The sequence below is a fragment of the Atractosteus spatula genome, chromosome 5 (assembly GCF_055471065.1).
Source record: "Atractosteus spatula isolate fAtrSpa1 chromosome 5, fAtrSpa1.hap1, whole genome shotgun sequence".
Taxonomy (NCBI): domain Eukaryota; kingdom Metazoa; phylum Chordata; class Actinopteri; order Semionotiformes; family Lepisosteidae; genus Atractosteus; species Atractosteus spatula.
The window spans coordinates 11,744,999-11,772,820 of NC_142710.1; the positions used below are offsets into that span (position 1 = coordinate 11,744,999).

Genomic DNA, 27,822 nt, shown 5'->3' on the forward strand with positions numbered 1-27,822 from the left:
GTCACGACTATAGTCCCCCCTCCTTAAGGGTGCTCCAGCCCTTTCACTAAGACTTTATTCTCTGCACCTGTTCCCTATTCCCAGCCCACCTTAAAAGCCAGGCGCTGACGCTCATCCGGGCTCCGCATCTGATTTCCATATCATGCGAGTCCGGGACCAGGAAGCGCCTGGTCCCGTTAAGGTTTTAACCTCTGTTCCCGTTCCTGTTCCCCGTCCGCCGGTTCCGACCCGGCCTTCGTGGTTTTTAATTCCTTCCTCTGATGGATCTCCTGGTTTTGGACTTACCTTCATGTTTTGGATACTCTATGGATTACTCTTTGGGATTGTTCGCCTCGGCCACGCCACGCCTTCCCCGTGCACCAGCGCACCTTGGACACGCCCCCTTGTCTTCAGCCCCGTTTTCCTGCATGACTTTTCCCTAGTGTTCCCCCACTCCGTCGGACTGTGTCGTCCGCATAGGGTCCGGAAAGAACTGTTCGTTACAGCTACAGTGAGGAAAATGATGTGTTTTTGTGCGGTCGATGCAGTTACCATGAGCAGCACTGCAGTGTAAAGGTGTATTCCAGGCTGAAAAGAGAAGAAAGGACACAACGTTTCGGCTGTGGAGTCTTCTTCGGGTGTGGGGTTCCGCAGCTGAAACGCTGTGTTTTCTTCCTTCTCTTTTCAGCCTGGAATACACCTCTACCTGTTCCTTTGCAGTCTGCACATGCTGACGCAGCTGCCTGCTTGAACTAGTACTGCAGTGTTACTACACTATCACTACTTTCCAATACAAACTGTTCACATCAGTAATCACTCTAGTGCGTGTGAATATAACAACAGTTCTAAACAACAGGTCATTCTGCCCATCTACTGTACAAACTGTATATGGTTCAACTGCTAGTAGCTAATCTGATCTGATTGTATGTGAACACATGCAGATTTTAAAAAGAACAGTGTGCATTCTGTGCATTCTTAAGAAGAACTGACAATTTATAACTTACAAAAAAAACAGGATTGTAGTCTGTACTTCTCAGGCATGTAAATACATTTTTACATTTTAAGAGGTGTTAAAGTACACAGACAAAAGAGTTTAAAAACACTTCCATAGCGCTCCAGGCAGAATCTTTTATTTTAACTTGCATTGTGATAGAGGCACAGATATTTTACTTTTAATCAGGACTTGTGTTGCAGTGTACATACGTCACATGTAAAGAAGTGCTATTCTGAATTTGTTAAAACATGGCGTTTTTTTAAAGATTAGAACAAGTCCCTTTATCACTCTCCTAGTGACCCGGGTGATAAAACAGGCTGCACAATCTCACAAGACACAGCAGTCCAACACCACCCAGACTGTGCACATACTGTAGATGCTGAGTCAGTCCTTGACTGAGGTTTTTTCCTTTAGAAACGTTTCTGTCGCTGGAACAGTGTGCAGTGTTGGGTCAACAGGAACCATGTCACAGAGCCACTAATAACGCCGTAGAGATTTCCACTCTTCTAGGACACCCCTTGATCACAATGTGTTTGTCTGACTGTATTTCTCAAGGTCTGGTCTCGCCACCCCTCAGCTGGAGTACAGTGTACCCCTGTCAGAGGGGTGTAGCCAGAGGAGGGGTGGACACCCCTATATATGGACTTGCCACCCCATCCTAGATGTTACCTTTAATCCTGTATTGTTTTACATTTACCAACGAAAGTAACCATAAACATAAGAAACAATTCCAATGCATCTGAAAAGTTTTTGAAGAGTTTACAGCACATGTAGCCTTTACTTTAAATGGTCAGCAAATATGTGGATCATTGTCGATCGTTGCCATGCAGCTCAGTGAAAGTGTCAGAGATGAAACATCTAATATAATCAGAACTGTTGTTGCATTTGTAGGAACAAGTCAATCCGTTTAATGCGCAGCTGAAATATCACATCACTACAACATCCATTATCTTTCCGCACAAGGACATCGGGGCTGCTAGCAGGCTTGTCAGAACAGTCCAAGCTGCACACATTCCAGGAGGGTGAATTCAATGTATTAGTGTGAAAGTGAAAGACAGCCATCTTGCTCTGTGCGTCAAGCGATCCCCCGACTTACTTGAGACGAATATTCTGTGATCCTAATAAAGTGGTCAGTGATTGGCATTGAACGACTTTGTTCTTTAAGAAACAGGACGCTCCTGCATGAAATGATTCTGACAGTTTACACCATTTAGTCAAACACAGTGCCCTTCTATGTTCAATACCTTCTGTAGCCATATTTCATGTTGGTGAATCGTGAGGAAGAACCAGGTATTGTACGGTTAGCAGATGAAGAGGATGAGTCTTCTTCTTGATCTTCATTGGACCCTTAAGATAAGAAATTATAATATGAAATTATTATTCTTACAGCTTTAGGTGACTGAGAAGTGTCTCTTAGATTTTAGATAAAGTTTGTCTTAAACTTTGTGAGTAAACTCTTCTAACTTCAAAGCAGAGAGGATGTTTGCTGAGGTCTGGGGGGTCACTTGAGCAGAAACCATTGTAAAGTTTACCGTAGTATACCTGAGGAAGAGAAGGATTAATGATTGTCAAGGAGCAGGACAGACACAATATAAGAGCACATGAAAAACACAGAGAAGAGGAAGAAACAAGAAGCAGGGAACAAGGAGAGGAGAGAGAAGAGTCCAAAGGAGTTGGGACTAGAAGCTCACGCCAGGCGAGAGCCCCGACTTCATGATCATCCAGACCAAACCTGACTGGAGCTCAGTATCTGAACCCAGCCAGAGAGAGAGAGAGCTGTTCTGTGTTTTTAGGGAACGTGGGTCTCTTGGGTAAAGATACCTCGGTTAGAAATGTCTTTCCTGCTTAGGGTGCAATTTTAAGGACAGGGATGTAGGGATATAGGTTCCCATTAATTTTGTGGCATCCGGGGTGCTGAGAGAGAGATTGAACTGCAGGTTGCTTTGTATTCAGTTAGAAGGCAGCTCATCTCTTATATGGCCTCTCTAGGTAGCAGTCTGGGGTTTTCTGGGTGTCCAGAACGTTAGGCCTCTGAAACGCCTTGTTTGTAAATACTGTACATAGAGTAACTTGTGTGTTGTGTATTTTGTTGTGTGTAGTGTAGTTTGTGTCCTCTCATTGGAGTAAATATTTGTTTAACCAAGTGTGCCTGGATTAGTACTCCTCTCAACAAAGCTGTGCCAGAGAATAAAGAATTCATGTGCCTCCAACTACACCAGCCGCTCGGGTACATTGCTAGAAATCACTTACTAGTTGGCGGTTATGAATAATTATTTCACCGATTGGCTAAACCACTCGGTCAATTTCCGATTTCCACCAGTTTCATAACCACCCATTTGTAACATTATAATAAAAATAATAGCAGTAGTGTATATATAATATGCTGTAGAATGTACATGTACAGTATATACAGTATATATGCTGCCCATACTACAATCCCCCACGTGTCTCTACAGAACAGAGCAGCTCTCTCCCTCTCTCTGTTTGGGGAAGTGTGTTACTGGGTGTTAAGTGACTCACTTTGTTTTCTATACTAGAACTCTGGTGACTGGGTTGGCCATTGCATATGGTTTACATTGTTTTCATGTTCATCAAACCTTTCAGTGATCACTCCTGTCCTACGGACATCCAGGAAAGAAATGCTTCACCTTACAGTACGATGAACATGATCATTCACAGAGGCTTTGATTTCATTGGTATTTACTTTGCCCTCTAAGGGGATGACTGCACCTTAACCGAGGCAGGAAACTGCACCCCACAGCATAACAGAGCCACCAGAACCCTTCACTGTGGGAAACAAGTGCCTGTAGGCTTCTCTAGGCGTGTGCCACACGTGTACTCGTCCATTGGTGCCTGTAGGCTTCTCTAGGCGTGTGCCACACGTGTACTCGTCCATTGGTGCCTGTAGGCTTCTCTAGGCGTGTGCCACACGTGTACTCGTCCACTGGTGCCTGTAGGCTTCTCTAGGCGTGTGCCACACGTGTACTCGTCCATTGGTGCCTGTAGGCTTCTCTAGGCGTGTGCCACACGTGTACTCGTCCACTGGTGCCTGTAGGCTTCTCTAGGCGTGTGCCATACGTGTTCTCGTCCACTGGTGCCTGTAGGCTTCTCTAGGCGTGTGCCACATGTGTTCTAGTCCACTGGTGCCTGTAAGCTTCTCTAGGCGTGTGCCACACGTGTTCTCGTCCACTGGTGCCTGTAGGCTTCTCTAGGCGTGTGCCACATGTGTTCTAGTCCACTGGTGCCTGTAGGCTTCTCTAGGCGTGTGCCACATGTGTTCACGTCCACTGGTGCCTGTAGGCTTCTCTAGGCGTGTGCCACAGGTGTACTCGTCCACTGGTGCCTGTAGGCTGCTCTAGGCGTGTGCCACACATGTACTCGTCCACTGGTGCCTGTAGGCTTCTCTAGGCGTGTGCCACACATGTACTGTACTCGTCCACTGGTGCCTGTAGGCTTCTCTAGGCGTGTGCCACACGTGTACTCGTCCACTGGTGCCTGTAGGCTTCTCTAGGCGTGTGCCACACATGTACTCGTCCATTGGTGCCTGTAGGCTTCTCTAGGCATGTGCCACACATGTACTCATCCACTGGTGCCTGTAGGCTTCTCTAGGCATGTGCCACACGTGTACTCGTCCACTGGTGCCTGTAGGCTTCTCTAGGCGTGTGCCACACGTGTACTCGTCCACTGGTGCCTGTAGGCTTCTCTAGGCGTGTGCCACACATGTACTCGTCCATTGGTGCCTGTAGGCTTCTCTAGGCATGTGCCACACATGTACTCATCCACTGGTGCCTGTAGGCTTCTCTAGGCATGTGCCACACGTGTACTCGTCCACTGGTGCCTGTAGGCTTCTCTAGACGTGTGCCACACGTGTACTCGTCCACTGGTGCCTGTAGGCTTCTCTAGGCATATGCCACATATGTACTTATCCTCTTGCTGAGAACAGAGTGAAGGATGAGTCACTTGTCCATATGACTTGTTTCCACTGCTCAGTAGATCCCTGCCTGTGTTCTCTGTACCAGTTTACAGTCAAAGGTTCAGTTTTAGATGTAATAAGGGGTTTATGCACTGAAAGCTGACCACAATATCCAGGAATACAGGGAGGAGAGACTGTAGACCCAGAGAGAGAGCCTCTCCTGTAGCTACAGGAATACAGCTGACCACAGACCCAGACTCTCTCTCTCTGGGTCTACAGTCTCTCCTCCTCCCTGTATTCCCGTAGCTACAGGAGAGACTCTCTCTGGGTCTACAGTCTCTCCTCCTCCCTGTATTCCTGTAGCTACAGGAGAGACTCTCTCTCTGGGTCTACAGTCTCTCCTCCTCCCTGTATTCCTGAAGCTACAGGAGAGACTCTCTCTCTCTGGGTCTACAGTCTCTCCTCCTCCCTGTATTCCTGTAGCTACAGGAAAGACTCTCTCTCTGGGTCTACAGTCTCTGCTCCTCCCTGTATTCCTGTAGCTACAGGAGAGACTCTCTCTCTCTGGGTCTACAGTCTCTGCTCCTCCCTGTATTCCTGTAGCTACAGGAGAGACTCTCTCTCTGGGTCTACAGTCTCTGCTCCTCCCTGTATTCCTGTAGCTACAGGAGAGACTCTCTCTGGGTCTACAGTCTCTCCTCCCTGTATTCCTGTAGCTACAGGAGAGACTCTCTCTCTCTGGGTCTACAGTCTCTCCTCCTCCCTGTATTCCTGTAGCTACAGGAGAGACTCTCTCTCTCTGGGTCTACAGTCTCTCCTCCTCCCTGTATTCCTGTAGCTACAGGAGAGACTCTCTCTCTCTGGGTCTACAGTCTCTCCTCCTCCCTGTATTCCTGTAGCTACAGGAGAGACTCTCTCTCTCTGGGTCTACAGTCTCTCCTCCTCCCTGTATTCCTGTAGCTACAGGAGAGACTCTCTCTCTGGGTCTACAGTCTCTGCTCCTCCCTGTATTCCTGTAGCTACAGAAGAGACTCTCTGTCTCTGGGTCTACAGTCTCTGCTCCTCCCTGTATTCCTGTAGCTACAGGAGAGACTCTCTCTGGGTCTACAGTCTCTCCTCCTCCCTGTATTCCTGTAGCTACAGGAGAGACTCTCTCTCTGGGTCTACAGTCTCTACCCATGTGGAAGCACCTGTTTTGAATATACTTTGTATTCCTCAGTTACTCCAGTGTTTCCTTTATTTTGCCAGTTACCTGTCGCTCTGTTGAGACAAAATGATCTATATATGTGAAAACTCAACCTCTTCTGTGTGGTTCACACAGCTTCGGTATTTAGGATTCTGAACTACCCATGTTTTTCCCTTTTATTTAATATCAAACTACAGTAGCATAACACAGGTCTTCTTGAATAGTTATGGTGCATAATATTGCATTTTAATGGAATATTCAAAGTAAATCCTTCTACAAGGGAATGAAGGGAAGCAGCAAGACATCCAGTACTTATTGCAGTCCATTACCAGTGAAAACTGGAGGATGTTATTTTGTATTTGTTCCAAATGCGGACCGCTATCCGAGCAGCGGGAAGTGTCATATCTCAATTTATGACAATCCGGGCGGAGTGGTGGCTCTGGGGCTCGGGATCTGCGCCCGTGTGCTGGAAGGTTGCCGGTTTGTATCCCACGGCCGGCAGAGGAATCCTACTCCGTTGGGCCCCTGAGCGAGGCCCTTAACCCCAGCTGCTCCAGGGGTGCTGTATAAATGGCTGACCCTGCGCTCTGACCCCCAGCTTCTCTCCCTGTCTGTGTGTCTCAGGGAGAGCAAGCTGGGGTCTGGGAAAAGACACATTCCTAATGCAGGAGATTGTATATGGCAATTAAAATGATTTTATCGTATCTCTCGTTTATCTCTTAATTTGCCACTTTGGACTCAATATTGATGTGGTTCGATTGCCAAACAGTATGATCTCGAAATTCAATATTATTTAGTAATGCTTGATGCAATCAGATCTCCATCTGTTTCATTATAAATTGCTCTTCAGTTAAAGACCAAACAGGTGATATCTACAAGCCTGCTCTCGGACAGCCCTTGTTTCTAGGGTCTTCAAGCAGTCGGTGGTCTTTTGCCTGCAGTCTAACCGTGTGAGCACTCTATTGAGCATCAGCAGAATGGAACATGGTGTTCGTGGCACACATGCTATCTATAGGGATGATTTTAAGGTTTGTTTGCCTGCTTTTCGCTGAACCTTAATGCAAGGCATGGCTCTCTTGCAGGGAGTTTTACAGATCCACAGGGAGAAGAACTGCCCCATTATTCACAGATGTCCCCCAGGTGGGGGAGGCATGCAGGCATGGCTGTTGGCCAGAGATGATATCAGATAATGGGGAAAGTGTTAATGGATTGTAGCTGGCAGGGCTGATGTCCATGAACCTGGTCCACACCTCAGACAGGGGCAAGCGTGTCTCTCTGATTGTCCTTCGCAAACTAACATGTCATGATCTTAGCAATCTGCCCCAGAGTCACAGAATGATGTACTGGACCATTTAACTGGGTGACACTCTTATGCAAAGCAACTTTCATTTGATCGATGCATAAGCAAGCAGTGATTAGCAGTCACTGGAGCCCAAGTTACTTACCCTTACCCCTCTTTCCAGATGCAGCAGCTGTCAAAGAAAACAACAGACACATCAGGGTAGCATTTAAAACTGAACAGGTTTTAAAAGAACTGAGTTCAACACCTTTCTCTCAGTTCTATAAGCTCTAGAATTAGCTCAATCGCAGGTGTGTACAGTCAGGAAGTGAGTAAGTGTTTTGTGTAATCTGCACAAGTGCAGAAGTATTGAAAATATTCATGCAGAGAAAGAGACGTTTTTTATCTTCTCAATATATAAAGATAAAAATAAATGAAAGAGTATTCTTACATTTTCATATTACTATTACCCAATCAATCTTCATTATTTATATCTTTTATTGTTTTAGTATTACAATACTACACAACATACAATCACACACATTCAGTATCCTAATCTACATCAAACACTAAAACTAGAGCAGTGAAGAATGAAGGAAAAGACAACCAGTCACAGTAGGAAACACTTACTCTTCTCTCGGTCCAGAGTGTCTGTCAAAGGAAGAGCAGAGAAACAGCAGTGAGACAGAGAGCAGTTTCTCCAGGATCTCCCTGAGAGCAGAGTCTCTCCTACAGGACTCCTCTCCTGTGTCTGAGGAGTAAGGAGTCACTCTGTCCCTTTCACACACTCCACACTGACTCCTGCTCCTGACTCCATTCAAGACAACGAACTGACTACCATGACTTCCAGAGACACACAGGAAAGCACAAAAATTCCAATTCAATGCTATAAATACTATTGGCTATCGTCTTTTAATAAGAGTATCTTTTATTACTCAAATATAAAATATAAACTAAACTATATCAAACACTAGAAACTGTGCAGTAGAGGACTGAGGAACATGAAGGACAGCAGTGATGAGAGAAACACTTACACTTCTCTCTGGTCAGAGTGTCTGTCAAAGGAAGAGCAGAGAAACAGCAGTGAGACAGAGAGCAGTTTCTCCAGGATCTCCCTGAGAGCAGAGTCTCTCCTACAGGACTCCTCTCCTGTGTCTGAGGAGTAAGGAGTCACTCTGTCCCTTTCACACACTCCACACTGACTCCTGCTCCTGACTCCATTCAAGACAACGAACTGACTACCATGACTTCCAGAGACACACAGGAAAGCACAAAAATTCCAATTCAATGCTACTGTATAAATACTATTGGCTATCGTCTTTTAATAAGAGTATCTTTTATTATTTAAATATAAAATATAAACTAAACTACATCAAACACTAGAAACTGTGCAGTAGAGGACTGAGGAACATGAAGGACAGCAGTGATGAGAGAAACACTTACACTTCTCTCTGGTCAGATCGTCTGTCAAAGGAAGAGGAGAGAAACAGCAGTGAGACAGAGAGCAGTTTCTCCAGGATCTCCCTGAGAGCAGAGTCTCTCCTACAGGACTCCTCTCCTGTGTCTGAGGAGTGAGGAGTTACTCTGTCCCTTTCACACACTCCACACTGACTCCTGCTCCTGACTCCATTCAAGACAACGAACTGACTACCATGACTTCCAGAGACACACAGGAAAGCACAAAAATTCCAATTCAATGCTATAAATACTATTGGCTATCGTCTTTTAATAAGAGTATCTTTTACTACTCAAATATAAAATATAAACTAAACTATATCAAACACTAGAAACTGTGCAGTAGAGGACTGAGGAACATGAAGGACAGCAGTGATGAGAGAAACACTCACCGATCTTTCTGTTCAGAGTGTCTGTCAAAGGAAGAGGAGAGAAACAGCAGTGAGACAGAGAGCAGTTTCTACAGGATCTCCCTGAGAGCAGAGTCTCTCCTACAGGACTCCTCTCCTGTGTCTGAGGAGTGAGGAGTCACTCTGTCCCTTTCACACACTCCACACTGACTCCTGCTCCTGACTCCATTCAAGACAACGAACTGACTACCATGACTTCCAGAGACACACAGGAAAGCACAAAAATTCCAATTCAATGCTATAAATACTATTGGCTATCGTCTTTTAATAAGAGTATCTTGTATTACTCAAATATAAAATATAAACTAAACTATATCAAACACTAGAAACTGTGCAGTAGAGGACTGAGGAACATGAAGGACAGCAGTGATGAGAGAAACACTTACACTTCTCTCTGGTCAGATCGTCTGTCAAAGGAAGAGGAGAGAAACAGCAGTGAGACAGAGAGCAGTTTCTACAGGATCTCCCTGAGAGCAGAGTCTCTCCTACAGGACTCCTCTCCTGTGTCTGAGGAGTGAGGAGTCACTCTGTCCCTTTCACACACTCCACACTGACTCCTGCTCCTGACTCCATTCAAGACAACGAACTGACTACCATGACTTCCAGAGACACACAGGAAAGCACAAAAATTCCAATTCAATGCTATAAATACTATTGGCTATCGTCTTTTAATAAGAGTATCTTTTATTACTCAAATATAAAATATAAACTAAACTATATCAAACACTAGAAACTGCGCAGTAGAGGACTGAGGAACATGAAGGACAGCAGTGATGAGAGAAACACTCACCGATCTTTCTGTTCAGAGTGTCTGTCAAAGGAAGAGCAGAGAAACAGCAGTGAGACAGAGAGCAGTTTCTCCAGGATCTCCCTGAGAGCACAGGCAGACCCCTGCAGTGAGAGCTGACAGTGTTGCTGCAGCAGACGCCTCTAACTCCACACCTGCCCACAGGGACACTCAGATTCCCAGAAAATCAGACTCAGGAGAGTGCAACTGGACAGGGTTCAGAAAGAGGAACACGAGCAGTTCTGTGTGAATCACTGCACACATCTGTCTCAGCTGGACAGACTCATTAGTCTGTCTCTATCTGTACACAAGCATTTCGATAAGGGGCAGACAGGAATCTAAATTCACACTGGTGGACTAAGAATTACTTTGATTAATAAAACACAAATTACTTCAATTTAAAAAATGCTCTTTTCATAAATGTGTATAAGTTGTTTCATTCACTATATTTTAATTGAAAACAAATTACAGAAAGTATGAAAGACTAAAATGCACACTACCTAAATGCTGCAATCATCTGTTAACAAGGGTATAATTTCTAAAACATAAAATAATTACGTTTTGAAACAAAAAGGCAACAAACCCGATCAAAATCAATGGACATTAAGTGTATGGTTACAGAAACATAAGACATATCTCATGAAGAAATCCTAACATCTTTGAAATAAGAGCAGCAAAGGATGACCGATAATTAAGAAGAAAGTAGGAATGGGAAACACTTACTGTTCTGTGAGCTCAGAGAGTCTGTCAAAGGAAAAATTAAAGAGTTTCAATACAGAAAGAAACAGTATTGAAACTCTTTAATTTTTCCTTTGACAGACTGGTGAAAATTCAGATTAACTGAAGTCTGCAGTCATCTTAATATAAGAGTAACATTTCTTACTGGTGGGTTAGAAAAAAATAAGGAGAACACCACAAACCACCTAAACATCACTTGACACCAGAACTGTAGGATTTGTGGAAACAAAACAGACCATCACTAAATCCTGAACTGTATCAAACACTAGAAACTGCGCAGTAGAGGACTGAGGAACATGAAGGAGAGCAGTGATGAGGGAAACACTTACACTTCTCTCTGGTCAGAGTGTCTGTCAAAGGAAGAGCAGAGAAACAGCAGTGAGACAGAGAGCAGTTTCTCCAGGATCTCCCTGAGAGCAGAGTCTCTCCTACAGGACTCCTCTCCTGTGTCTGAGGAGTGAGGAGTCACTCTGTCCCTTTCACACACTCCACACTGACTCCTGCTCCTGACTCCATTCAAGACAACTAACTGACTACCATGACTTCCAGAGACACACAGGAAAGCACAAAAATTCCAATTCAATGCTATAAATACTATTGGCTATCGTCTTTTAATAAGAGTATCTTTTATTACTCAAATATAAAATATAAACTAAACTATATCAAACACTAGAAACTGCGCAGTAGAGGACTGAGGAACATGAAGGACAGCAGTGATGAGAGAAACACTTACACTTCTCTCTGGTCAGATCGTCTGTCAAAGGAAGAGGAGAGAAACAGCAGTGAGACAGAGAGCAGTTTCTCCAGGATCTCCCTGAGAGCAGAGTCTCTCCTACAGGACTCCTCTCCTGTGTCTGAGGAGTGAGGAGTCACTCACTGGGACATGTGAATGGACAGCTACTCTGGGACATACAGTGTATCTGTCAAACACTGCCTCCGGGACAAGTGAGGCCCAAGAGCACACACACAGTACTCCCCACAATACATACACGGTACAATCATCTCATAATAAGAGTAACATTTCTTACTAATGGATTAGAAAAAAATAAGGAGAGCACCACAAACCACCAAAACATCACTTGACACCAGAACTGTAGGATTTGTGGAAACAAAACAGACCATCACTAAATCCTGAACTGTATCAAACACTAGAAACTGCGCAGTAGAGGACTGAGGAACATGAAGGACAGCAGTGATGAGGGAAACACTCACCGATCTCTTCGGTCAGAGCTTCTGTCAAAGGAAGAGGAGAGAAACAGCAGTGAGACAGAGAGCAGTTTCTACAGGATCTCCCTGAGAGCAGAGTCTCTCCTACAGGACTCCTCTCCTGTGTCTGAGGAGTGAGGAGTCACTCTGTCCCTTTCACACACTCCACACTGACTACTGCTCCTGACTCAGCTGAACACAAATTCTATAAAATCACTCAACATTTGAAAGACATGGCTACCACAAACACACAGGAAAGCAACAGTTCTGTACAGAAGGACAATACACATCTGTCACAGGTGAATAATCTCATGTCTGTTTGTACTCCCAGACACGTGTGTGAAGACAGTAGCTGTGTTAAACTACACACACACTCGACTCCCAATGAACACAGCAGCAGTGTTACACTACACACACACACTGTCTACTCCCAATGCACACAGCAGCAGTGTTACACTACACACACACACTGTCTACTCCCTGCAGATGAAAGAAAGATAAAGTTTTAAAGTCTAGTAGTATAAAACGCAGGACTGATATCTATTCATTCAGAACATAAACAAGGAATTAATAATCGATTTTGTTTGCAATTCCTGTTGAAACAAAACTGCGTATCATTTTACAGAGCCTGCATACAGAGATGAACAACTCCCTAAGGAGTGTACAATACAACAGAAAATCAAAAAGCAGATCCTCAGTTCAGAGACTCACGATATTGAATGCATGACATGCATGATTAGTGTTGAATACTTACTATTCTGTGTGGAGAGTTTATCTGTCAATGAGAAGAAGCAACAGAAATCGGTCACAAGCATTTCATTAGTCAAAGCAGTAAATCCAGCTGAGAACTGGTGAGCGGACTGACAATTAATAACTCAACACAACAACACACATCTTCAGTGCTACAGGGTGCTGAATATGTACAGATGCCTCTCTGTGTTGGATCACAATATTTGATCATTGATTTGTATCTGTGAAACATGGGGTCATACCTGCAGCCAGAAGGACTCAAGTGTTGACTCCAGTAGGACTAAGGTGATGAAAAATTAAGCACCCAGACCTGAATGGAGCCGAACTTTAGAGAGAGAGAGTGATGCACGGCTGCCATGATAAACCCTACTGCATTCGTACTGAGTCACTGGTCACACAGAGAAACACACACTTACTGTTCTCTGCAGAAAGAGTATCTGTCAATGAAAGAAAGAACAATCAGATACAGTACATAAGGAAAGCCAGGTAACAGTAGAAGTGACTTACGAAAAGCACTGAAAGAGGTGAGGAAGAACATCCTACAACCCCACAGACACACAGGGACAATAGCATAGCCTGAACACATACAGGACAGATGCTGAACACACTTGCTTCACATATACAGTATTTGCTGCCACGGGAAGGATGTCTAGCTTGCAGCTGGCTGAAAGCCACTGTTTTCTAGATAAGAGGAGCATATCTGTATGGTCTGTGTTTATCATCACAGCTGATAATATCTGACATCAGGCTTCAAACCACTTTGAACTCTTGTGGTTGTGGAGAGAATTACCGGCCACCTTGCCTGAGATGCTCATTATTTAACGATTAAACTACTGTATACCGTACATTTGAGGGAAATTCAGGTGGGAAGCTGCGTCGGCATGCATTGGCGGCAGAGGAACAAGTAAACGTTTATTCCATGCTGAAAAGAGAAGAATCACAACGTTTCCGGCTGTGGATGTTCTTCAGGTCTCAAGAAGGTGTCACCTGTTGTCAGATACCAGTAGGGGGCAGATTCAGACCCTGTGCGGGGCTGAGAGTCCAGATCGTTAGGCAGTACCGGGGTCAGGAGGTGGGAAGGCAGAATCGTTAACCAAGAGCAGCGAGACAATCGGGCGGCGAGAGGTACTGTATGGCTCAGGTGAGCAGAAGAGGTGAGGTAGAAAGGGTTAAGTCGAACACAAGGGGGAAAGTGGTTGGATAATAGGTTCATTGCAGCTGGAATGTGGTGGCGAGTGCGTGGATGTGTGGAGACTCTGACACCTGCAGAAGGCTCCACATCCGAAACATTGTTTCTCTTTTCTTTCCAGCACATGAAGGAAACGACGCGTTCTCTGGTTCTCTTAAAACCATTCTTGTGAAGTTAAGGATAAACCCCCGAAAAATCCAATTTATGATCACGTTGAAACGGAAAACAAAGAAAAAATTACAACCCGAAACCAAAACAAAGTTTCAAAGGTGAAAATACTGTGATAACAGAAATGGCTTACCCCTTTCTGCGGCAGCACTTCCTGTTGGTAAAGAACAAGAGCAAACAGTCAGTCCAGCAGAGATCTGCACCCCACTCACAGAAACAAGGATTAAACAGAGTTTAACTCAAATGTTTTCAGAAAAAGAACCATTAGTTCCACTCCCAGTTTGAACTCCCTGTGACACAGGCCTGTTCCCAGTTTGAACTCCCCGTGACACAGGCCTGTTCCCAGTTTGAACTCCCCGTGACACAGGCCTGTTCCCAGTTTGAACTCCCCGTGACACAGGCCTGTTCCCAGTTTGAACTTCCAGTGACACAGGCCTGTTCCCAGTTTGAACTCCCCGTGACACAGGCCTGTTCCCAGTTTGAACTTCCAGTGACACAGGCCTGTTCCCAGTTTGAACTCCCTGTGACACAGGCATGTTCCCAGTTTGAACTTCCAGTGACACAGGCCTGTTCCCAGTTTGAACTCCCAGTGACACAGGCCTGTTCCCAGTTTGAACTTCCAGTGACACAGGCCTGTTCCCAGTTTGAACTCCCCGTGACACAAGCCTGTTCCCAGTTTGAACTCCCCGTGACACAGGCCTGTTCCCAGTTTGAACTTCCAGTGACACAGGCCTGTTCCCAGTTTGAACTCCCCGTGACACAAGCCTGTTCCCAGTTTGAACTCCCCGTGACACAGGCCTGTTCCCAGTTTGAACTCCCCGTGACACAAGCCTGTTCCCAGTTTGAACTCCCCGTGACACAGGCCTGTTCCCAGTTTGAACTCCCCGTGACACAGGCCTGTTCCCAGTTTGAACTTCCAGTGACACAGGCCTGTTCCCAGTTTGAACTCCCCGTGACACAGGCCTGTTCCCAGTTTGAACTTCCAGTGACACAGGCCTGTTCCCAGTTTGAACTCCCCGTGACACAGGCCTGTTCCCAGTTTGAACTCCCTGTGACACAGGCCTGTTCCCAGTTTGAACTTCCAGTGACACAGGCCTGTTCCCAGTTTGAACTCCCCGTGACACAGGCCTGTTCCCAGTTTGAACTCCCCGTGACACAGGCCTGTTCCCAGTTTGAACTCCCTGTGACACAGGCCTGTTCCCAGTTTGAACTCCCTGTGACACAGGCCTGTTCCCAGTTTGAACTTCCAGTGACACAGGCCTGTTCCCAGTTTGAACTCCCTGTGACACAGGCCTGTTCCCAGTTTACTGCTGTCTCTTCAGCAGGGCTATCAGCAGTACTATGGTCTGTCATTCTTCTATAACACTGGTTCTCAAACTGTGGCACGTGGAGCGCCCTCAGGTGTACCGCTAGATGACCCTGGAAATGTGTTGTGTGCGCTGAAAAATTGGGAATTAAAATGGAATAATTAAAAATGATGTAAATGTGTCACCTGTTATTTACTTAATCGGTTTCAGAAAGCTTGAGTCGGGTTCTCATATTCTGTATTTTAATAAAATGAGTTTGTGTGTCAAATACGCAGCGCACGTACTTCGCTACGTCGATACAGCGCGCGCTAATACTCGAGCGTGCAGACTCCTCTCGAGCTTTCAGAGACGCAGCCGAGCGCCACGCTCGCCAACAGAACAAGCGGTCGAAATTGAATACCTCACAAAAATCAAGTACTATGTCCTGGCTGAAAGGAACAGACGCCAAGAGTACTGACGCCGGCTCCGACAGATCACGCACACCCGCTGAGAACCAGGAGGATTATACATCGGCCACATCAAAACAAGAGGACACCCTGAGGAACTGTCCTGTTGCCTTGTCTGGGAAGGGGGTGGGGAAGAGAGGGTTTTCAAAATACCCCACGTTTCATGTTCATTGGTAAAGTAACTGGGATGAGGTTTAACTGTGTGAAATGTCCCCTCTGAGCAATAACAGTATCCTCTGTTTTGCTGCCAGATTTTACAAAAGAATCTGTTAATTGGGTTGAAGAACTCTCTCCTCAAATTTCCTTTTTGTGTTTGTCTGAGTCAACATGAGCTCGCGAGTCAACTACACCTTTATTTGCCACCGAGACAAAAGTACCAGGCTTACACACCAAACTTTCAGCTTCCCAGTCTGCTCTGCCACTTTGAAAATACAGAAATTGATTTTTTTAAGTTCTGCTGTGAATTTACACTTTCACTTTGGCACTGTGTTTGAGGGCAGGAAAACGAGAAACTAAATAGGGAGCCTTCTGAGGGGATGTAAGGAGTAAAGATACTGATATTGATGTGTTTAAATCATATTAAAAAGGTACTCCCCACAGCACACACACACACAGTACTCCCCACAATACACACACACAGTACTCCCCACAGCACACACACACACCGTACTCCCCACAATACACACACACAGTACTCCCCACAATACACACACACAGTACTCCCCAGAATATACACACACAGTACTCCCCAGAATATACACACACACAGTACTCCCCAGAATACACACACACAGTACTCCCCACAATACACACACACAGTACACCCCACAATACACACACACAGTACTCCCCACAGCACACACACACACACAGTACTCCCCAGAATATACACACACAGTACTCCCCACAGCGCACACACACAGTACTCCCCACAATACACACACACAGTACACCCCACAATACACACACACAGTACTCCCCACAGCACACACACACACAGTACTCCCCACAATACACACACACAGTACTCCCCACAGCACACACACACACCGTACTCCCCACAATACACACACACAGTACTCCCCACAATACACACACACAGTACACCCCACAATACACACACACAGTACTCCCCACAGCACACACACACACAGTACTCCCCAGAATACACACACACAGTACTCCCCACAATACACACACACAGTACACCCCACAGCACACACACACACCGTACTCCCCACAATACACACACACAGTACTCCCCACAATACACACACACAGTACACCCCAGAATATACACACACATAGTACTCCCCAGAATATACACACACAGTACTCCCCACAATACACACACACAGTACACCCCACAATACACACACACAGTACTCCCCACAGCACACACACACAGTACTCCCCACAATACACACACACAGTACTCCCCACAGCACACACACACACAGTACTCCCCACAATACACACACACAGTACTCCCCACAGCACACACACACACCGTACTCCCCACAATACACACACACAGTACTCCCCACAATACACACACACAGTACTCCCCAGAATATACACACACACAGTACTCCCCAGAATACACACACACAGTACTCCCCACAATACACACACACAGTACACCCCACAATACACACACACCGTACTCCCCACAATACACACACACAGTACTCCCCACAGCACACACACACACCGTACTCCCCACAATACACACACACAGTACTCCCCACAATACACACACACAGTACACCCCACAATACACACACACAGTACTCCCCAAAGCACACACACACACAGTACTCCCCACAATACACACACACAGTACTCCCCACAGCACACACACACACCGTACTCCCCACAATACACACACACAGTACTCCCCACAATACACACACACAGTACACCCCACAATACACACACACAGTACTCCCCAGAATATACACACACACAGTACTCCACAGAATACACACACACAGTACTCCCCACAATACACACACACAGTACACCCCACAATACACACACACAGTACTCCCCACAATACACACACACAGTACACCCCACAATACACACACACAGTACTCCCCACAGTACACACACACAGTACACCCCACAACACACACACACACTGTACTCCCCACAATACACACACACAGTACTCCCCAGAATATACACACACACAGTACTCCCCAGAATACACACACACAGTACTCCCCACAACACACACACCGTACTCCCCACAATACACACACACAGTACTCCCCACAACAGACACACACAGTATTCTCCACAACAGACACACCGTACTCCCCACAATACATACACACAATATTCCAACAAACACACAGTACTCCCTATAATACACACACACAGTGCTCCCCACAGAACACACACAGTACACCCCACAATACACACACACAGTACTCCCCACAATACTCACACACAGTACACCCCACAATACACACACACAGTACTCCCCACAGTACACCCCACAGTACACACACACAGTACACCCCACAATACACACACGCAGTACTCCCCACACTACACACAGTACTCCCACCACGCATACGGTACTCCCTACACTACACACACGCAGTACTCCCCACACTACACACACACAGTACTTCCCACAGCACGCACACAATATTCATCACAGTACACACACAGTATTCATCACAGCACACACACACACTCACCGTGGTCTTCAATCAGCTGTTCTGCAATGGAAAGAAGAAAAAGAGGTTTAGTTCAGTGACACGAGACTGATCACAACAATGTCTTCAGCAGTGCTCCTTTCAACAATCACTTCTAGTGTCTTTAAGGAATTCCAATACACAATAGAATCTGAATATAAAACAACATATAAGAACAAAAAAAATCAAAAGAGACATTCGATTTAAGGAAAAACATTCTAAATTAGCTGAGTGTAAAAACACACCTCCTCAGATGAAGTCAGTATTATATTTTGAAAGAAATAAGTTTCAAGTCTGTATAATGTGACTGTTTCAGTAACAGTTTCTGTTCTTCAGCTGTGATATACATTGTGTGCTGTGGTAACACATCCACGTCTATTGTGCTGTGACATTACAACAAAATCCCAGCACACTCTTCAGAAAATGTCTCAGTAGTGTGAGAGTGCTCACTAAGACAGGTCTGTCCCTGTCACTCTGTCTGTCCACCTCTATTATGAGGACGTACCTTTCTCCCAAACATCTGTTTCAAACTCCTTTTATAAGGGAGAGACATGCTCAACGATCTGTATAACGTGAGTGAGCTTTGACTTATTTCCTTTTGCTCTGGCATAAATTGTGTGATGAAGTAACAAACCCACAGGTGTAAGAGTGACGAATCTGACATGCCTGTCCCTGTGAGAGATTCACTCTGATTATCTCAGGAAGCTGGTTGTATCTCCCAGACCAGTAACAATGAGGAGCAGCTGATATAGCCACACTGGCAACATTACTACAGATGAAAGAACTGACTGGGACTAATGTTGAGAGACAAATTCAGCACCAGAGCAGACAGGGGTCTGTTTTTGGAGGTAATGTTAGAGTAATGTAAGAGTTCTGTAAGAAAAATGTCATATTGCTTCCCTGGTGTCACGGATGTCAGAAAGGACGAACTGTGGAAAGACAGGACAGGATGAAAAGACCCTATGTGTAGCGGCGAGACGGGGGTTAGCCGGGCTCAGCTGTTCAGGAGAAGCCGTATAGAAACCTAGGCCCTCAGGTAGCGGACGTGGGGCGACCTGGTGCCAGGCGGGTCTCAGGACATCCGAACCTCAACGCTGAGCGAAGACAGACTGAAAGACCCGGAAATATATAGCCCCAGAGAGAGAGAAACTGGAAGGACAGCAGAGAACCGGAAATGAGAGACAGGACAGAGAAGGAGGGCCCGCTGGCTGCAGAGGGCGTGACACCTGGATTTCAAAGGAAGACAGTAATTACTCTTCTCTTTACATAGAGCATCTGTCAATCAAAGCAAAACAACAGTAAATTACACCAGGAAAACCTTTTCAACAGAAAACGGTTTGGAAAACACTGTAAGAATTCAGATCAATACCTTTCTTTCCCATTGAGAAAGTGTAGAATTAGATGAATTAAACTAGACAGTCCTGAAATCCAGTGTGTTTTTAAGCAGGGTTACTGCTTACTATCACACTAGTGACAGAACCTGAGCAGAACCACTGGCTGGTGCATAAATATCTGAAACTAGATTTTCCACAAAGGATAACACTCAACTGAGCATCAAGAATATTGTTCTGAAATAGTCAAAAGAAAACATAGGAAACCCAGAAGAAACAACACTTACTTTTCTCTCTGGAAAGATTCTCTGTCAACGAAAATAAATGAACAATCATATTATGAAAATGTAATGTTCAGCAGATTTAATAAAATAGTAAGAGAAACTGGTCAAATACCTCTCTCCCTATGGACTGTGACATGGCGATACATGATCATAGCAAGACCAACAAGAGCACAGAGCACGAGGACCAGGATCACCCAGAAAGCCACCATCCAGGGAGAGACTCGGGGGAAGAGTTCACCTGGAAAACACAGCATCACAGCTGCAGAGCTGCACAGAGTCAGGGCGTCCTGAAGGCTGTGAACAGGAGCCCCTGCTACTCACTGGGGACGTCGATCTCTGCCTCCCTCACTTGGTTCAGCTGCTGCTGATGAACTCGGCAGGTGAACCTGTTGGTGGCGCTGTGCTGCACGGTCACCTGTCTCCTCACAGTGAAGAGGTCCTGGCTGTCCCTGTGCGTCTCTGTGGGGTCGGCAGTCAGGCTCTGTCCTTCACTGTCCAGCCAGACAACTTCAGGCTCTGGGAACCAGCCTTTAGACTCACAGCCCAGCCTGACCCCCTGAGCCTGGTGCGTCTCCAGAGAGATCGCCGTCTGGGTGCCCACAGCTGAAAGGACATTTGAGAGTCAGCTTTGCCTTTTATATGAGTTTTAAGTGGAGTATCTGAGTTGTTTTCCATCCTGTAATTTGTATTTAAAAGAACTTTTGCCCTTTCAGATTTCCTTTATCAAATCAATAATTAAATACTATGATATAATCCAGTGTGTGATTGTCAGGAGCTGGCTCTCTCATTAGAATGAATAAAGTCTGTAAACAAACAAGACATAGCTGTGGGCATGCCTATAAGAGCAGGCTGAAGTCTTCCCTGCAGGGAGAACGAGTCAGTCATGGGTTAGCTGCTGAAGAAAAAGAAAAATCAGGTCTCCCACTCCAGACGGCCCCACCCTTCTCCTCCTGTCCGACACTGCAGACGGCCCCACCCCTCTCCTCCTCTCCTCCTGTCCGACACTCCAGACGGCCCCACCCCTCTGCCCTGCTGTCAGACACTCCAGACGGCCCCACCCCTCTGCCCTGCTGTCCGACACTCCAGATGGCCCCCACCCCTCTGCCCTGCTGTCCGACACTCCAGACAGCCCCACCCCTCTCCTCCTCTCCTCCTGTCCGACACTGCAGACGGCCCCACCCCTCTCCTCCTGTCCGACACTCCAGACGGCCCCACCCCTCTCCTGCTGTCCGACACTCCAGACGGCCCCACCCCTCTCCTCCTGTCCGACACTCCAGACGGCCCCCACCCCTCTGCCCTGCTGTCCGACACTCCAGACGGCCCCACCCCTCTCCTGCTGTCCGACACTCCAGACGGCCCCACCCCTCTGCCCTGCTGTCCGACACTCCAGACGGCCCCCACCCCTCTCCTCCTGTCCGACACTCCAGACGGCCCCACCCCTCTGCCCTGCTGTCCGACACTCCAGACGGCCCCACCCCTCTCCTGCTGTCCGACACTCCAGACGGCCCCACCCCTCTGCCCTGCTGTCAGACACTCCAGACGGCCCCCACCCCTCTCCTCCTGTCCGACACTCCAGACGGCCCCACCCCTCTGCCCTGCTGTCCGACACTCCAGACGGCCCCCACCCCTCTCCTCCTGTCCGACACTCCAGACGGCCCCAACCCTCTGCCCTGCTGTCCGACACTCCAGACGGCCGCACCCCTCTGCCCTGCTGTCCGACACTGCAGACGGCCCCACCCCTCTGCCCTGCTGTCTGACACTCCAGACGGCCCCACCCCTCTCCTCCTGTCCGACACTCCAGACGGCCCCACCCCTCTGCCCTGCTGTCTGACACTCCAGACGGCCCCACCCCTCTCCTCCTGTCCGACACTCCAGACGGCCCCACCCCTCTGCCCTGCTGTCCGACACTGCAGACGGCCCCACCCCTCTGCCCTGCTGTCAGACACTCCAGACGGCCCCACCCCTCTCCTCCTGTCCGACACTCCAGACGGCCCCACCCCTCTCCTCCTGCCCGACACTCCAGACGGCCCCACCCCTCTCCTCCTGTCCGACACTGCAGACGGCCCCCACCCCTCTGCCCTGCTGTCCGACACTCCAGACGGCCCCACCCCTCTCACTCTGCATCAACAGTGCTGTAACAGTTCTAATGTTTTTTAATGTACACCATTAAACAGAACTCGCTCAGTACAAAAATTATTAAACACTCTCATATTGAACATACAGCTCAGTATTTGGGCATTATATTTATATGATTGCACTCTGATAGAGGTCAGTTCATTTTTTTAACTAAATCAATTTATCCACGTATGACAGTTACTTAATACACCTCCTCCCTGGGTCACGTACTGTATGAGGTGACTTGTGTTGATTCGGCGTTGTGTAGAATCCTCCTGTGGTTCCATTAATTGTTCAAGTTCTGGGAAGTTTGCGTTTTATATGTAAAGACGAAGCTACACAGCGAGTTCCTCCCGCAGATGAATACAGTGGAGTGAGCCTACTGCCGTCCCAGCGGCCCCCACAGGGCTGTGTCATACTCTACATCTCTGTCTCCTCTTCGCTGTGAGGAGACAGGTGGCCCTCCAGGCCTTGTGCTCCTGGACCTCTGTGTGTGTGTGTGTGTGTGTGTGTGTGTGTGTGCTGTGGAGCGCTTTCACTTTGCTCAACACGCTTCTAGATGAAATGTGTTAACATACATTCTCAGCTGCCAACCACAGCATCAGAGAGACTGAAAACTTTAATTGAACCAGCAGACCAAAGACCGCATGTGCTTATATCACTGGTATCTTTTCATGAGATCATACTGGTCACTTGACTGGTCATTTTCTCACAAAAATGCAGTTTTAGGCCACTTTCGGTAAGAATTTCCCTGTCCTGTCGCTCTCTAGCATGTCCTCCTGCAGGTTTGATCTTTCCCGGGAATAAAGAGAGGAGGATACTCACCTCTGACTGACACATGAATGACAGCCTCATTGTACCAATTTACAGACTGGACAAAGCACGTGTATCTCCCATGGTCAGATCCTCGCACCCGTGTCAGTTGTAAGGAAGTGTTGCCTTTGCTGAGCTCCTCTAGAAACAGTGCAGCTCTTCCCCTGTAGGTCAGGACTTGATCTTGCAGCTCTGGTCTTTGCTTGCGGTATAAAAACACAGGCTTAGTGGGTTCATCCCTGAACCAGCGGATCTCCAGTCCCTCAGCGCTGATCCTGGGTGAGAGGTAACAGGGCAGGACAGTGTCTTCACCAGCCACAGCGACAACAGGACCAGCTGGACCAAGAACCTGAAACGTCTCTGGAGAGAGAAAGGAGACACAGACTGAGACTCACATTGTCACACAACATCACCTGTCCCAGACACCCTCACACGTTACAGAGAGAGAAAACACACAATTTCACACTGTCACACACTCTGAGACTCTCACTGTCACACAACCACACTCTCTAAGACTCATTGTCACACAGTCACTCACTCTGAGACTCTCACTCTCACACAACCACACACCCTGACTGAGACCCTCACTGTCACACAGTCACACACTCACTCCGAGACTCACTGTCACACAGTCACACACTCACTCGGAGACTCTCACTCTCACACAAGGCGTCGACCGTCTCTACGCTGAGATAACGACACGGCTTCAACAGTCCCTAGGCTGAGATAACGATATGGCGTTGCACTTTCGCCCTGAAGCAACGGGACTGCACTGCCCTGGAGAGTCAGTGGGAGGGTGAGGGTGAGGAAGGCAGAACTGTACCTGGTCTGGAGACAGAGGGCTGCTGGAGAAACAGGACGATCAGAAACAGACGCTGTGGGCGACCAGACTCCATCACTGCAACACAAGCACGCACAGGCTCAGTGACAGCACTGACAGCCCTGCTTTCTCTCGGAAAGTCACCCAGCCCTTGCACTGCTGTCACACGCCCTGATCGGGACTGCTGGCATTCCAGCAGGCTCATCAGGGCTCCTCTGAGAGCTGCTTTTCAGACACTGTCAGGGGGACCTGCCCCTCACTGGAACAGGGGAGTTCACGCTGTTCAGGCTGGGAGCCCCTTCCTGAGCAAGATCTCTTAACCAGAGCCCCGTTAAAAACCAGTCTAGAATCACTCCACATCACCGAGCTATTAATTAAACTAATGTGCTAGGATATCTACACAGACTGATTTGCTATAAGCACCGTGAGAGCAGATCGAGCGTCTGAAAAAGACACTGCAAGATGTGGGGTGAAAAGTAGTCTGTAGTTTCTGGCAGCCTCTCACAGAAATCCTCAGGGCCGGGTGATTAAATAACAACACTCTTCAGACCAGGAGCCATTCAACACTCAGGCACAGAAACGCCAGGGTAGTCATAATGTTTAATAAAACACTGCACATGGTTAATGAATAAAAGAAGCAGCCTTAAACTCAAAGCCTTCATTTTCCTTGGATGTACTTGACACTTTCCAGGAGCAGAGAGGAGGTAAGGACAGATAGGCGGGGTCACTCTATGAACACCTGTCTGACAAGTTGTGATCAGAAAGAGGCGGCTGTGATTCACTGCGGCAGCTGAGTGAGAAGGAGCTGGAGCAGTCTCTGAACTGGGTGTCTCCCGCAGCCTGGGCGCGCAGAGTTACTGGATATATGCGTAAAAGAAGTGTGTGAGATTTAGGATCTGACGTATCCTCCCAACTTCTGTTAAACACCTCATTTCCTCTCATCCCCAGCTTCCTAACGGACAGAGGCTCAGGATAAAGGCCATTTCTATCGCGACAACCATTAAAATCACCTCCTAACAGCATCCTCCACAGACTGGCGCTGAATCTGTCAGGTACAGGGCGGACTTCAAAATCCTTCTGCCTACTTACAAGGCTCTCAGAGGTCAGGCACCTGTCTATCTAATGAAACTTATTAATGTTTACCATCCAAGTCGCCTGCTTAGATCACAGAAAGCAGGTCTACTTCATATTCCACGCATTAATAAAATAACAGTTGGCGGTAAAGCCTTTAGTTACAACAGTTTAAACAGTCTCCCACCCCATATTCGGGATCAGTCAGTCTCGGTATTCAAATCCAGCCTGAAGACCTATGACTTCAGCCTAGCCTACTCACACCTTACATCATAGCCTGCTGCAGCCATGGCTGCTGGTGCCATTGTGTGTCTGTGTGTTGGCCCACCAGGTAGATACATCTGTTCTGACCAGACTATCCTGTTCTCCTCCCCACATGTCCGGATGGCGCCTGGGCTGGGCACCGGCTGAGTTGGATGCTGCATCACTGCCATGGATCCAAGAGGAACACCGTGGATATAGCTATCGTCTGGGAGGAATTTACTGGTCTACAGAGATCTGCATGGAGTAGTGACACACAGAAGACATGATGGCTGGGTTAATACCCTTATTTAATTTATTCCTTTTTTTAATTGTATGATGTTACAGAGGGGTTGGGCAGCCAGTGGACCTTGGACCTCTAGAGGTTTTTTTCTCCTTACTGAGGAGGTTTTGGTTCCTCTGCTCCGTTGTCTTCTGGTCTTTTCTGCTCTGTATCCACAGTCTGCCTGGTCACTTGCTTTGTCAAGCGCCTTGGGGCTGCCTTGTTGTTGTGTGGCGCTATATGAGAATACACTGAATTGAAACTCAAAAGAAACTGCTCCACGCAGAGACAGGGAGAGTTCAACATGTGTCTCACACCTGCACTGATCTTCACTACTTCAGTTACAGTAAAACAAAAATCCTTCAAACCCTGGAGCAAGTCAAAGTGAAACTGAAACTCCTTCCCTCAGTCAGACTGGCTGTCTGAGCCCATTTCCTGGCAGGAGACTCCTGGGAGAGGTGTTAATGGGGCCAGCAGGGGGCGCTCACCCTGCGGTCTGTGTGTGGGTCCTAATGTCCCAGTATAGTGACGGGGACACTAGACTGTAAAAAGCTGTCGTCGTTCGGATGAGACCAGAGATCCTGACTCTCTGTGGTCATTAAAAACCCCAGGGTGTTTCTCAAAAAGAGTAGGGGTGTGACCCCAGCGTCCTGGCCAAATTTCCCCCTGGCCTCCTAATAGATACGCTGTCTCTGAACTGGCTTCATCGCTCTGTTCTCCTCCCCAGAGGTGTGTAAGAGTGGACTGGTACAGTACATCATCCAGGTGGGGCTGCACACTGGTGGTGGTGAAGGGGAGACTCCGTTATTATTATTATTATTATTATTATTATTAAACCACTCGACTTTCCTCAAAGGGGCACCACTGGGCTACAGATACCGTACCTGTTGCGCTGGAAAACGTCGGTCAGACTTTTGCACAGTACACCTCTGCAAGGTGGCATTAGTGTGCACCAGACCATAGCGGTATATATGTAAGATATATATATATAATGTAACGCAACGGGGGCTCAGGCGGGCGCCCTTGCCGCATCAGGTCGGCCCCACACCGTCCGGGGCTCGAACCCGGGACTTCCGCGTCACTCAACAGGGACCCAGCCCGGTGAGCTAAAGAGAGATCTCTCTACAGCCCAGTAGCTGTAGTCCTGCTATCACAGGGAAGGGCGGTGACGTCACCTGCTCTGGTACGCCGGCTCTTACACAGTACCTGTCGGCCGTAAGCGTTACAATAATATATTAACACGGCCAACAAAACTTCAGAAAACTTATCTGATTTGAACAGGTTCATTTGAGAGAAAAAGTTCCGACCTACGGGTATTTCAGCACCCTCTGAAAGAAATCAAACTCGGTATTTGAAGCGTTTAAAGGCGAGTGCGGCACTACAGATCTGTCTGCTGCGGTACTCGCTCATCGGCTACTTGTTCGCTTGCCTGTGATCCACAGGGATGAACGCCGGGGGGGGTCAATATTTTGCGAGGTAGAGAGAAATCGCTGGGAGGCCATTTTGCCTGGATAAACCGCGGACTATGACCAAACCCGCGGTGCAGGATAACAACAAGAGCCCCAGTAACCAGCCCGCCAGCCCGCTTACCTGTGTCCTCTCTCGGACCCGCGGCACTGCGGATAGCCAGGCGAGCCGGATCGCGATTCCCGCGAGGATCCGACACAAAACACAAGCACGGGCTGGCTCGGTTTAGCCCACGACACGGTGACTGTCTGGCCGCGCACGGATAAAAATAGCATTTACATTTACTTTCACTTTCGACGGGTATTTTTGCTGGATCTGGATCAAACAGCACGCCCTCCAGCAGGGACGAGCGCCCTAACCAGATGGTCTTCAAACTTAATTTTCAGTAAAAAGTAATTTAAGATCAAAATGGGAAATAATCTGTGTCGACTGTGTCTGTAAAGTGCAAAGAGTTTCACTTGGTATGTAATTACTGAGGACTTTATCCGACGTCTGTTGCATGTGGAACACGTTTTGACTGGTTTCCTGTCCAGGGTGTGCGAGAGTGTGTGTCTGTGTGTGTGCTGTGAGGGACTGGTGTCCAGGGTGTGTGAGAGTGTGTGTCCTGTGATGGACTGGTGTCCTGTCCAGGGTGTGTGAGAGTGTGTGTCCTGTGATGGACTGGTGTCCTGTCCAGGGTGTGTGAGAGTGTGTCTGTGTGCGGGCGCAGCGGTGGACTGGTGTCCTGTCCAGGGTGTGTGAGAGTGTGTCTGTGTGCGGGCCCAGCGGTGGACTGGTGTCCTGTGCAGGGTGTGTGAGAGTGTGTCTGTGTGCGGGCCCAGCAGTGGACTGGTGTCCTGTCCAGGGTGTGTGAGAGTGTGTGTCTGTGTGCGGGCGC

General features: G+C 47.5%; 1 protein-coding gene across 1 annotated transcript; it reads right to left on the reverse strand.

Moving 5' to 3' along the window:
• Positions 1 to 471: 471 nt before the first annotated feature.
• LOC148834098 (butyrophilin subfamily 1 member A1-like) lies at positions 472 to 27,210 on the reverse strand. Its single transcript, XM_088916120.1, has 21 exons — positions 27,069 to 27,210; positions 23,888 to 23,962; positions 23,077 to 23,424; positions 20,458 to 20,739; positions 20,249 to 20,374; positions 20,140 to 20,160; positions 18,525 to 18,545; positions 14,188 to 14,208; positions 13,114 to 13,134; positions 12,702 to 12,722; positions 11,954 to 11,974; positions 11,475 to 11,495; positions 11,071 to 11,091; positions 10,007 to 10,027; positions 9,603 to 9,623; positions 9,199 to 9,219; positions 8,795 to 8,815; positions 8,386 to 8,406; positions 7,982 to 8,002; positions 7,518 to 7,544; positions 472 to 2,320 (listed from the first exon to the last, which is right to left on the reverse strand). Exons 2-21 carry the CDS (start codon positions 23,958 to 23,960, stop codon positions 2,211 to 2,213), a joined length of 1,260 nt encoding a protein of 419 aa, XP_088772246.1. The 5' UTR covers positions 23,961 to 23,962; positions 27,069 to 27,210; the 3' UTR covers positions 472 to 2,210.
• Positions 27,211 to 27,822: the final 612 nt, after the last annotated feature.